The sequence below is a fragment of the Sesamum indicum genome, linkage group LG6 (assembly GCF_000512975.1).
Source record: "Sesamum indicum cultivar Zhongzhi No. 13 linkage group LG6, S_indicum_v1.0, whole genome shotgun sequence".
Taxonomy (NCBI): Eukaryota; Viridiplantae; Streptophyta; class Magnoliopsida; order Lamiales; family Pedaliaceae; genus Sesamum; species Sesamum indicum.
The window spans coordinates 3,762,030-3,776,401 of NC_026150.1; the positions used below are offsets into that span (position 1 = coordinate 3,762,030).

A 14,372-nucleotide genomic window follows, 5' to 3' on the forward strand; every position below is an offset into this window, starting at 1 on the left:
AAAATAGCCTAAATTACGACAACGAAAATGCATTGAAACCTTACCAAACACTACAAAAGAAACATCCTGTTAAGGATGGATTTTCAGAACAACTTTTATCAAGGTTGCCGAGAAGCACCAATAAATTCGTTCGCAATATTTTTGGACATAAAAGCAAAATTTTTGGAAACGAAATCAAAATACGTCGTAACAACAGATTTTCAGGAAAACCTGAGAAACCTTATTTGCAATGGCCAATTTTCAATGGACAATTTTAAAAAATTTAAGGAATCAATTTTCAAACGATTTTATGATATTTTTATTTTTATAAATTTTTTTATATATTTAACTACATATTCAATATTATAACAAATTTTTTTCAAAATTTATCATATATTACAATTATTTATTGATATCTTATATTGTAATTTTATATTATAATTAAATATGAAAGCCATAAAAGTTCGACTATTGTTTGGTATCTTCTATCAGAATGTTTTTTCCTGATTACTCAATTTTATAGTTTTTCGTATTGGGCTTGAGTTTTTTGTACTCAAATGGTGCTAACTTGAGCTCGAGCTTGAGCTCAAATATTAAATTTGCAAGCATACAAAGGGAGGTAAATGGCTTTGTTTTACAAAGTATAGGGGATAATCGGATGATTATTTGACAAAAATATTCGTTACAAAAATCATAGTAAAGTTGTAACGGTCTATAAATTATAATGGTTTTAGGCACATACAAAATTTATAATGGTTTTTGTAACGATTTTTTGCCGTTACAAAAAAATTCATTTTCCTTATCCTCTCAAGGACGTCAGCAAGTCTACTCCATTACAAAGCCGTTAGAAAGGCCATATGAATGGCCGTTTCAAAAAAGCCGTTACAAATCCTATTTTTTTTTTTTTTGTTATGTTAACTGAATTTGCTGATATTTACAAATAAGATGATTGAATTACTGACTTATTGCAAGTCAAATAATTTTTTCTAACCAACCTACCATTATTTATCTTCATACGATAATACATATAATAAGATATATCTTTACTATTTTAAAGTTATTTTGGTAAGAAAAGATTTGTTTGACCTATAATAAGTGAGTAATAAGTCAGTTATGAATAATTATAAATTTTCATTCAACTTCTTTGCTAATATTAACAAAGTTAGTAAATTTTGACTAATAGAATTATTTATTTACTATATATAAACAAATTTCGGGAATACAAAATTATTTTTTCATACTATAAAAAATTACGGGTAATATCACCAAGCCCTCTCGGGAGGGTGTAATAATTATCCCTCATTTAATTTGCATCAAACTTTCAATGCTAATACTTCTTCCAGAGGTTGAATGTTATTGACTCTAATTTTGAATTTCTCTTGACTTGCGAAATTTATCCAAGCACGCCATTATTGATTGAAATATGAACATTTTCTTTTACCAATTTCGTCTTTATCATATGGGCCGACACTTTTGGCGCAAATCGACACTAAATTTCGTCTTTATCTTATGAATCTTAATTTCCTTGTCACTTTGTATATTATAGTAGTGAGATGTGCAATATTCAATTAAAATTATCACTACAAGAAAAGATTTGATGATAATTTATAATAATGAATTTTAATGTTTTAATAATTATTATTATTTTGCAAAAAAATGTAATTAGCAAAAATTATAGATAAAGTATGGCAAAATATCACTTTTGATCCCACTAAATAGGGTCATTCTCACTTGCAGTCCCACGCTTTACGTGTTTAACACATTTAGTCCCAAAAAAATTCTAGTTTTTTAACAGAAATGGTCCTATTCTATTAACAACTAACGGAAACGGCACGTGACTTGGTAACTGGGTCAAAATATCACTTTTGGTCCCAATAGATCGGGTCCTTCTTACTTGCAGTCCCAAGCTTTACGTGTTCAACACCTTTAGTCCCGCGACCCTATTTTTTTAACAGAAATAGTCCTGTTTCGTTAACAACTAATGAAAATGGCATGTGAGTTGTCACGTGCCGTTAGTCAACTGGCAGTTGGCGAAAAAAAAAAGACCAGGCTTGTGTTCAGTTTTTGGAGGGAAAAAAATGCGCCAAAATAATATTTTTTTGCTATTTATATACGTAAATAACCCACAAACACCACACAACATTTTTATCACTTAATCTTGAGAACAATAGGCCAAAAGATGTCACAAACATCTCAAAATACTTCAAATATTGAAGCTATTGTAATGGTGAATTATGTGTAAAAGGATGATCTTATGTATTACTAGATGACATTTTAGTAATGATGAATTATGTATAAAAGGACTAATGGATATGCTTTTTTTGCAAGTAATTATAGTTTATGTTGTTTTTAAATGTGTAAGCATAAATGTTGAAAGCAATAAAAACAAAAACTAAAATTGCACAAAAGCACTAAATTGCAAAAAACAGAAAATATACAGAAATCCACTGACTTTGATTATTAATGAAATGTGCTGTGAAGTGCAACTTTGCATGCTTAAAATCTGTCAAATACTACTACTTTACAAACCCAAAATGTGCCAAAACATCCCCCAAAAGTCTTACAATACCTTGCAATATTTTGTTCCTTAAAACATCACACAATAAGTATTTTGAGAGGTTTGTGACATCTTTTAGCCTATTGATTAAGTGATGAAAAAAAGATAAAAATATTGTGTGATTTTTGTGGGTTATTTACATATATAAATAGCAAAATAATATTTTTTTGGCGCCTTTTTTTCACTCCAAAAACTAAATACAAGCATGGTCTTCTATTTTTTTCGCTAGCTGCTAGTTGACTATCACGTGCCGTTTCCATTAGTTGTTGATGGATTAGGACCATTTCTGTTAAAAAACTAGGATTTTGGGACTAAATGTGTTGAACACGTAAAGCGTGGGACTGCAAGTGAGAAGGGCCCTATATAGTGGGACCAAAAGTGATATTTTGCCATAAAGTATTGTGTATTAAATAATCAGTATCACTAAAAAAAATATATCATTTAACAATAATAAATTTGTCATAGTTGAACATATATAGTCGTATTAAAAAACTATTGACTATGACTTTGTGGTTGTTAACCGAGTATGGCTAAAACATTTTAGCCATACCAAAAATATTTTTCATGGTGGGTAAACTGAGTTTTTGCATTGGTGAAAAATAGTTATTCACCACTACTTTTAGTTCATAGCTAATGAAAGTGTAGGTAATAGTAAATTTTTTTCTAATATACTTTTGAGTATTGGTGTGTCAATAATTATCACTAGTATATAATTATATAATGACAAGATGAAAAAATATAATTCTAGTCCTGTAACTATTCAGGAGTGGCATCTTTTTTCCAGTACAAATCAATTTTTCTCAAATTAGTCTTGTGACTTTAAATTTTAGATCATTTTAGACCTATTTCGGTCATTGATCTAAGAATTGCATGTAACTTGCATATGACCAAATTAAATTGCAAGTAGGCCTATAATTTAGAAGGGATTGGCAGTTTTAGTCCTGCAATTTAGGAGTTTGTCATTTTTGTCCTGCACAAATTGATATATAGGATTAAATTTTTTAATTTAATTGAATCTTGTGCAAGTCACATGCAAAATTTTAGCTAAAAGGACTAAAATTGTCAAAATTTTAAAGTTACAGGACTAAAATATTATGAAGCTCCACTCGTACAAGATCAATCTTCCTGAATTACAGGACTAAAATTATAATTTTCTCATTGACAAGATCATAATTATTGTCACTCAATATTTAGTTTTTGAAACACTTTTTAAAACTGTTATTTGATATCTTTTTTTATCAACATGGTATTTTTTTGGGAAATTTTTATTTTGGTCCATTAACTTTGTCCGCGATTAATTTTAGTACAATAATTTTCGTTATTATCACATTTTGACCAATAATTTGCAGAAATGGGTCAATTAAGTACGAATTAGGATTTATTGTCATTTTCCGGCTAATTTGAATATTTCCACCGAAAATTGCTGACTTCGAAAGGCCATGGTGAAAAAATGGCCAGTATAGCCACGTGTATTTCCACGTAGACAATGACGTGTACAGCTGGTAAAAATGTAAGTCACGTGTTTTGCACGTGACACTTCTCAGCCAAATGAACAAGCAGAAGCAAAACTCCCCTAAATTGTTCAGCCCTAATTTCTCTCCCCTGTTTTACGATTTTACCATGTTATTGTGTGAAGAACATCAAACCTAAAACTTTTTGCTGCTAAAATGGTGGTGATGAGAGACCCATCCCTCAATGGCGATCCTCCCCCGATTACGGTTAGTTTTCATCCCTAATTACCGTACTTTTTGACCTGACTATAAATAAAACCTATGTTGCATAGGAGAACAAGAAGTGTAAGATTCTATTTGTTTCATTATTTCCAAAATTATTGCTTTTGTGTTATTCTAATTCCTAGAAAAATGAGAATATTTAATTGAGAAAAATGGGCAAAGTTTGTAGAAAAATGAGAACATTTAACTGAAAAAAATGGGCAAAAAATTGCAGAAAGTGAGAAATATTTAACTGAGAAAAATGGGGGAAAAAAGCAAAAAATCAAGAAAAACCAATACAAAAATGCAGAAAAATCGACCAAACAAAAAAATAGAAATTTCAAGGAGAAAATTGAGAGAATAACCTTGTAATCTTCATAAGAATGGAATCTTCTATTTGGGTTCTCATTAGTTCATGAAGTCCTCACCATAGATCTCTTTTCACAGTAGCACAAAATCGGTCTTGAGATGGTAGACATGTTTTGAAAATGGGATGAGATGGAAGCAAAATGGGGAAGAAATGTTATTTTTTTCTTTTTATTAGTTGGTAATTAGTTTTTCCCTCCAAAAAATGCCACCTCAAGTACCATGTAATACTATAGTGCCACGTGGGACTAAAAATCCCCAAATTACGGCACTGTTATTTTCGACAAAAAAATCCAATTTCCGTTCGCCACCGTACTTAATTGGCCCATTTTTATAAATTATTGGTCAAAATGTGAAAACAAAGAAAGTTAGTATACTAAAATTAATCGCGAATAAAGTTAATGTACCAAAAAAAAAAAAAATTCCCTATTTTTTTGTAGTGTTATTCTAAACTCTATCAACTACCAGATTACATGAAAATTGTCTACAAGTTTCTTCTAAGTATATATGACGACTACGAAGTCGAAGCATCAAAGCAAGGAAAATCATATGCAGTTTGTTATGCCAAAGAAACAGTAAGACCCAAACTCTGATCTAGTCTCAGTACCTCTCACTCGTTATATTGTCTTATCCTTGCTTTTATTGATAATTTTACATTTGAACTTATATCTGGTCCGTTGTTTCTCATTAATATCCACTAACTTCTTTGATGTAATTAAATTTCCTTTACAATGTGAAGATGAAACAACTTTGTAAGGCTTACGACAAGGTGCTGAAGTGGGCTATGGGACAAGTACAGATACCTACATTTGAAGAGTACGTTGCTAACATGATGGTCACAAGTTGCGTCTATGTGGTTCTCTCTTCCACCATGGCCGCGAAATCTGCCTCGAAAGAGACCATCGATTGGCTAATGGGTGAACCTAAGATTGTTGCAGCTGCTGCTAAGATTGGCCGATATTTGAACGACTTGGGAAGTTATGAAGTAAGAACTGAAGAACTACTGATCATCTAATTTGTATACTAACATTTTGTATATATGCACTTTGTAATTTAACATCTTGGTACACAAGCGTGAAAGCAAGGGAGGAAATTTGCCAATAGCAGTCCGTTGCTATACGAAACAATATGGCGTATCAAAAGAAGAGGCTCTGGATAAGTTTGTGGAACTAGTTGAAGATGCGTGGAAAGATTTGAATACAGAATGGATAACTGAAACTTCCATACTAGGCAGGGATATTGTGGCTGAGCAGCTTCTAAACTATGCTCGCATATCAGAAGTGACTTACGAGAATTGCCAAGATGGGATAACAAATCCTGAAAAATATATGGCACCTCAAGTTGTTGCTCTCTTTGTGGATCCCATAATCATCTGATTATGTTATGTTGCTTATTGCAACCTCTGTCAGTTTGTGGATTAAACTGCCGGAGGAAAACTTCTGCCCGAACATATATAATTGCCACACAAATATAGAGGACAAATGTTGCAACTAGTTGTATTACATTACAAGTAGTAATGACCTTTTTCAATAATTTTAAATATTGTTCTGTTTTTTCTTTGTGTGAAATTTTAAAATCTTTAAATTCAAAATAATAAAATGATTTATACTAATCGGACTCAACTGTATATTTAATTTTATTTGGGATCCAGTCCATTTTAAACCCAACTCATTTGGACACAACCCAAAACCGACCCAACCCATCTATTTGGCATCCCTATAAATAATTAACATAAAAATTTCATTTAGGATCCATAATTTATTGGACTCATATTAAAAAATATTAAACTCAATGCTACCCACAATTAGGTGGTGGTTGGGTTGGAAATGAATTTCCACCCATATTGCACCCCCAAATTTTTAATTGTAAAAAATATTTAATTGGTAGGTAGATATTAATGTGACAATATTAATAGTTTTTTCTTAATTGGTAGGTAAACATTAGACAACGTTAATAGTTTTAAATTCATTTAGCCTCTTTAAATTATATTCCCTAATTGTAAAAAATATTTTAATTGGTACGTAGATATTAATGTGACAATATTAATAGTTTTCTTAATTGGTAGGTAAACATCAGACAGTGTTAATAGTTTTAAATTCATTTAACATCTTTAAATTATATTCCCTATTTATTATTACATTATATGATTTTGAAAATATTGATCCTAACATATATATATATATTTGTTGTACTATATATATATACACTAGTTAGCGTGTGACTCGTGGTATGCACAAATTTAATCTAATTATAATTGAAATTATATTTGACAAGATTTTTAAATTTTGCAAAATTTATTTGAATTTTTTTAAAATAAATTAAATTTTCTTTAGAAATTATAATACATTAATATTAAAAAAATTGTAGAAACTTACAATTAGAAGAAGATATAGAAAGAAATATTATTAAAATAAAAATAAGTTTTATTCATACATATAATTAAATAATAACCATCTTCATTTGTGAAGAAAAATTACAGAAAAAAACTTAAACTTGAGTTCAAAAAATAAATATATTAATTTATATAGTATCATAATTAAGGAAAAACACCATTTTGATTTATCAACGGAGCGGATTAGTAGGACTAATTGATCAAAAGAATTAATTAACATACAAGAAATAATTTAATATAAAAAAATGAACGTTACATACAAATTAAATGTATGATATAATTATTATATTTTAGATAACTTATGACAACCAATTTTTGGTTTCAGATAAAATAAAATAATGTTACAAATCTGCTCCGTTGATATATCATGTGGGGTGATGCCTTCACTTCGTTTTCTTTGGACGATAAGGTTTGTGTTCTATTTGTTTAGGGGGTCTATTGTACAGGGTAAAATTAAATGCAATCGATCCATGCATTTAACATGTCGATTTTATAGCATGATTTTCTTGAATTAGATAATTTTTTTATGAAACTTTATGCATCCCATGTGTTGGTAAACGATGATTGGCTTTTTTGTAGGTACAAAAAAAGTATGCTGAAGCAATTCAAGAACTAAAGCAACAAGCAAGAAGCATGCTGATGACGAAAGGAAGTACAACAATTGAGAAACTAATATTAATTGACACACTTGAGCGTTTAGGAGTGGGATATCATTTTGAGCAAGAGATTGAAGATCAACTTCGAGAAATCTTCTTTTTCCAGTCTCAAGATAAGGACCAAGACAACTATGACTTGTTCGCTACTGCGCTTCAATTTCGTCTGCTAAGGCAACATCGCTATTCTGTCTCTTGCGGTACGTTCCTTTTCTCACTTCATTTGCAATGTATATGTGGTTATTTATATCGAATCAATCTTTTTTTACTCGTCTTATTATTATACGCACACAATATATTATATATATAATGATATTATCTGATGCATCGATTTGAAGTTAACATAGGGGTTAACACATTAATACCATGCTCGAAAGAAACTTTAAAGCGGCTAAGTACATCAAGTTTTGAAATGCAGTTATGAAGTGACACATCGTGACAAGGGCTTTTTCTAGCAGGCTTTTGTTCATTTAGGCCATACTAATTTTATGAGAAATGAAACAACTTATACGATTTTAATGTGACGTATTTGATCGTCAACCAGATGTTTTCAACAAGTTTAAGGACTACGGCGGCAAATTTGAAGAAACCCTCACTAGTGATGCTAAGGGCCTGTTAAGTTTGTACGAAGCGTCCAACGTGAGGATTCATGGCGAAGACATATTAGAAGATGCAGTCGCCTTCACAACCCATCACCTAAATCGTATGGTGCAAGAATTAGAGCCCCAACTTCAATGCCAAGTGAAGAGAGCTCTAGAGCAACCGGTTTTAGAGGCATTCCAAGATTGGAAGCCCGCCATTACATTTCCTTTTATGAGAGGAACCAATCGAAGAATGAAATACTTCTAAAACTAGCCAAGCTGGATTTCAATTATTTGCAAAATATATATAAGAAAGAACTCCATGATCTTTCCAGGTGCGCAATACACTTATTATTACATCCATGTATTATTGAACGGTAATAGCTAGGGTAAATCAATATATTGACTTGTCTTTTCTTTTTACATTTTAAAGGTGGTGGAACGAGCTAGATTTGGTGTCAAAACTACCTTATGCGAGAGACAGACTGGTGGAGGGCTTTTTCTGGGGCACGACTTTCCATTTCCAGCCTCAACACTCTTATGCCCGAATAGCAATTACTAAAAGTGTGGCGATGCTTACAATAATGGATGATACATATGATAACTATGCTACAGTTGAAGAAGCTGACCTTTTCACCGAGATCTTGGAAAAGTATAATATATATACTTATTTAATATAATCATTAGAATCATTTACTTGTACTTGATTGAAAAAATAATACTAATAGTAATACTTTCATCTTGTAATTAAAGATGAATTTGAGTAAAAATTAATGTGATTCTTGCAGGTGGGATATCAATGAACTTGATCGACTTCCAGATTATATGAAAATTATATATAAGTTTATTATAAATCTATACGAGGACTACGAAGTTGAAGCAGCCAAACAAGGAAAATTATTTGCAGTGCCTTACGCCATAGAAGCAGTATGGACAAACTGTTACCGATCCATCCTAATTTATCTTATTGAGCGTATATTTATTTGTCTTGTCCTCTCTTTCTTAATTGCTTTTTATTACCTTACGATGTAATTAAACATGTTGTTAGTATGAAGGTGAAACAAATTGCTAAGGCCTACAACAGACATACGCAGTGGTTCTTGGGAGGACAGATGCCTACATACGAAGAGTATATTGTTAATACTGTCGTCACGAGCTGCATCTATGTCTTCCTCACTGTGGGTATCCCAGGATTAAAATCTGCCTCCAAAGAATCCATTGATTGGCTGATAAGTAAACCTAATAAAGCTCTTATAGCATCCACCAGGACTTGTCGACATGCAGATGATATCGGCAGTGACGAAGTAAGTAGCTCTAAATCCATATTATACACTAAAAAAATTAATGAATTACAAGAACTTTTGGTTTGTACCACAAGAATTGCGTATAAAAGATTATATACGTACAGAGTGATAGACAAAATATTAATTACGGGTAATAACTTGATAACTTTGGGTGTAGTGCCATTTCATTTTTATGTTACCAATGACTATATTGCCTATGATATAATCAATTTTTTGGTTTTTTTTTTGACAAAGAACGGGCGACGTGGAAATATACCGACGGCAGTGGATTGCTATAGGAAGCAATATGGTGTATCAAAAGAAGAAACTGTGGACAAGTTCAAGGAACTATTTGAGAATTCGTGGAAGGATTTCAATACAGAGTGGTCAACTGAAATTTCCACAGTATCTAAGGACATGATGGAGCAACTTCTTAACTATGCACGTGCAGGCGAGGTCCATTACAAGAACGGGCGAGATGCGTATCCAGATCCTCGAAATTTAGCAAGAGAAATTGCTATTGTTTTTATGGATCCCATTGTCATTTGATTAAATGGATATATGTATCTGCAACTCATCATTTAGTTCGTTGCTAAGGATTAGGTTGTTTGTGTTCTGCGTCCTCCGGGAATCAACAATAATGGGTTTGAATTTTCGGTTGTTATTTGTATCGCGTCTCTAGCTAGCAAGCTATATCGTGGTTAAGGTATTGTACGATTCATCAACAAAATGTTTCGTTGTATTCAATGTGTAATGTGTCTTATTATAAAATATTCTACTTGTGCTTTCTTTTTTCTATTAAAATTTTCTCTTTCATTCTTTTTTGTTCCTTTCATCAATCTAAAGTTTGATGGGAATTTTATGTACATTATAAAATGGATTAAATGTAATTTTGGATCCATAATTTAGGCTATTTAGCATTTTCGTCCTTTAACTTTCGATGACAGTATTTTGGCCCTATATTTCCTTAATTTTCGTGATTTCATTCCTTTTGTTAGCTAGAGTTCATTTGCACTGGCGAGAGTAGTGAACTCCAATAAAAAAAGAACTGTAATCGCAAAAATTAAAAAGATGTATGACCAAAATGGTATGCTGAAATATTAAAGAATAAAAATGATGGCGGAAATGGGCTAACGTACAGGAACGAAAGCCTATATTTTCAAATACCACGTGAGAGACACATGTATTTCCTAGTCAGAAGAGCTCTGGCAAGAAAAAAGACTAAAATAACAACGATAAAAAATACATACGACCAAAATACTACTGAGAATGTTAAAGGACAAAAAGGTCAAAATAGCCTAAATTACGACAACTAAAATTCATTGAAACCTTACAAAACACTATAAAAGAAACATCCTGTTGAGGATGGATTTTCAGAACAACCTTTATCAAGGTTGCCCAGAAGCACCAATAAATTCCTTCGCAAAATTTTTGCAAATGAAATCAAAATACGTCATAACAACATATTTTCAGGAAAACCTGAGAAACCTTATTTGCAATGACCTATTTTCAATGGACCATTTTAAAAATTGAAGGAATCAATTTTCAAACGATTTTATGATATTTTTATTTTTATAAATTTTTTTATACATTCAACTACTTTTTCAATATTATATCAAGTTTTTTTCAAAATTTATCATTTATTACAATTATTTATTGATACCTCATATTGTAATTTTATATAATAATAAAATATGAAAGCCACAAAAGTTAGACTATTTTTTGGTATCTTCTATCAGAATGTCTTTTTCCTGATTACTCAATAGTTTTCCGTATTGGGCTTGAGTTTTTTGAACTCAAATGGTGCCAACTTGAGCTCGAGCTTGACCTCAAATACTAAATTTGCAAGCACACAAAGGGAGGTAAATGGCTTCATTTTAAAAAGTATAGGGGATGATCAGATGATTATTTGACAAAAATATTCGTTACAAAAATAGATAATCGTTACAAAAGTCGTAGTAAAATAGTAACGGCCTATAAATTATAACGGTTTTAGGCACATACAAAATTTATAATGGTTTTTGTAACGATTTTTGGCCGTTAAAAATATTCATTTTCATTATCCTCTCAATGACGTCAGCAAGTCTACTCCATTACAAAGTCGTTAAAAAGGCCATGTGAGATGGCCGTTTCAAAAAAGCCGTTACAAATCCTATCTTTTTTTGTTGGGTTTACTGAATTTGTTGATATTTACAAATAAGATGATTGAATTACTGATTTATTGCAAGTCAAATAATTTTTTTTTTACCTAAACTACCATTATTTATCTTCGCACGATAATACATGTGATAAGATATATCTTTACCATTTTAAAGTTATTTTGGTAAGAAAAGATTTGTTTGACCTACAATAAGTGAGTAATAAGTCAATCATGGATAATTATGAATTTTCATTCAACTTCTTTGCTATTATCAACAAAGTTAGTAAATTTTAACTAATAGAATAATTTATTGACTATATATAAACAAATTTCAGGAATAAAAAATTAATTTTTCATACTATAAAAATTACGGGTAATATCACCAAGCCCTCTGGGTTGAATGTTATTGACTCATTATCCCTCATTTAATTTGCATCAAACTTTCAATGCTAATACTTCTTCCAGAGGTTGAATGTTATTGACTCTAATTTTGAATGTCTCTTGACTTGCGAAATTTATCCAAGCACGCCATTATTGATTGAAATATGAACATTCTCTTTTATCAATTTCGTCTTTATCGTATGGGCCGACACTTTTGGCACAAATCGACACTAAATTTCGTCTTTATCTTATGAATCTTAATTTCCTTGTCACTTTGTATATTATAGTAGTGAGATGTGCAATATTCAATTAAAATTATCACTACAAGAAAAGATTTGATGATAATTTCATAATAATGAATTTTAAAGTTTTAATAATGATTATTATTTTGCAAAAAATGTAATTAGCAAAGATTTATGGATAAAGTATTGTGTATTAAATTGTCATTATCACTAAAAGAAATAGTTGACTATGACTTTGTAACGGTTGTTAGTCGAGTATGGCTAAAACATTTTAGCCATACCAAAAATATTTTTTATGGTGTGTAAACTGAGTTTTTGCATTTGTTATTTTTTACCATGATGAAAAAATAGTTATTTACAACTACTTTTAGTTCATAACTAGTAAATTTTTTTCTAATATACATGTGAATACTGGTGTGTCAATAATTATCACTCGTATATAATTATATAATGACAAAATGAAAAAATGTAATTATAGTTCTGTAACTATTGAGGAGTGGCATATTTTTTTCAATACGAATCAATTTTCTCAAATTAGTCTTGTAACTTTAAATTTTAGACCTCTTTCTGGTCAATTTGATCGAAAAATTGCATGTAACTTGCATATGACCGAATTAAATTGCAATTAGACCTATAACTTGGAAGGCATTGGTAATTTTAGTCCTGTAATTTAGGAGTTTGTCATTTTTGGTCCTGCACAAATGGATTTATAGGATTAAAATTTTAATTTAATTGAATCTTGGTGCAAGTCACATGCAAATTTTTAGTCAAAAAAACTAAAATTATCAAAATTTTAAAATTGCAGGACTAAAATATTATAATCAATCTCCCTAAATTACAGAAGTAAAATTACAATTTTCTGATTGAAAAGATCACAATTGTTGTCACTCAATATTTAGTTTTTGAAACAATTTTAAACTGTTATTTGATATCTTTTTTATCATTATATTTTTTTGCAGTTTTATTCTAAACTTGATCACAGGAAAAGAACTCGGAATCTGCTATGCCAGAGTATGCGTCTATAAATAAGTGAACTAGTCATTCATGTGTACACATGTCAAGAAATATACAAATAGAGATCATTACATTAGAGATTGAGAGATAGTGTCTGGTTTATTAGCCACAAAAATGGCTGCAGCTACCGACGTTATTGATCACACACTTCCCAGTCTCCCCAAGGATGTCCGTCCACCCATCACCAGTTACTCCCCGAGCATATGGGGCGATACCTTCACTTCATTTTCTTTGGACAATAAGGTTTCCTCCAGCTCCCTTTCTGGTTTAACGTTGTTTTGCATCGTCGTTTTGAGATGCCGTACATGTGCATTTGTGGGCTATACACAACATATATATCGTTTCCTGAACAATATGGGTAACATTGAGTTTCTATTTGAAAAGTTTTTGCAGATGATAAAACGCAATAGATATTTTTACAGCCAACTTCCGAAGTGTAGTTAGATAATTTTTTATGATAGTTTATGTATCTCATGTGTTGATAAGTGATGAATGGCTTCACAGGTACAAGAAAAGCATGCTGAAGCAATTAAAGAATTGAAGGAAGAAGCAAGGAACATGCTGCTGGCTGAAGGAAGTAAAGCTGACAAACTGGTATTAATCGACACAATTGAGCGTTTGGGAGTGGGATATCACTTTGGGCAACAGATTGAGAATCAACTTCGAGAAATTTTCCAATCTCAGTTTGAAGATAAGGACCAACATCACTATGATCTGTTCACTACTGCACTTCAATTTCGTCTACTTAGACAACATCGCTATTCTGTTTCTTGTGGTACGTTCTTCGTCTATAGTTCTCTCTTCAATTGCAATACGTGACTAATTTTATCTGATCAATCTTTTGTGACACATTTTATCGTTATACACGTATATATATTCAGTAAAAAGGCGTACATTGTACCATGTTTTAAAGAAACTTTTTATGTCGCATCTTTTATTCCATTTAACATGTACAGACTATGTTTACAAAAATAACGTTATTTATTTTATTTACAAGAAAACTTATACACGCTGCATATATACAAGGAGTTACGAACATTGAACTTATAAATGCACATCTGCGACACAATGT

The 14,372-nt window shown here is 31.0% G+C and overlaps 1 protein-coding gene across 1 annotated transcript in view; it reads left to right on the forward strand.

Moving 5' to 3' along the window:
* Nucleotides 1-14,372, forward strand: part of LOC105163682 (gamma-cadinene synthase-like) — a 39,554-nt gene that overhangs the window by 12,063 nt on the left and 13,119 nt on the right. The window contains exon 4 of the mRNA XM_020694474.1: nucleotides 8,674-8,892. Within this exon, the coding sequence (XP_020550133.1) occupies nucleotides 8,674-8,892 (219 nt within the window). The remainder of the gene's footprint in view (nucleotides 1-8,673; nucleotides 8,893-14,372) is intronic.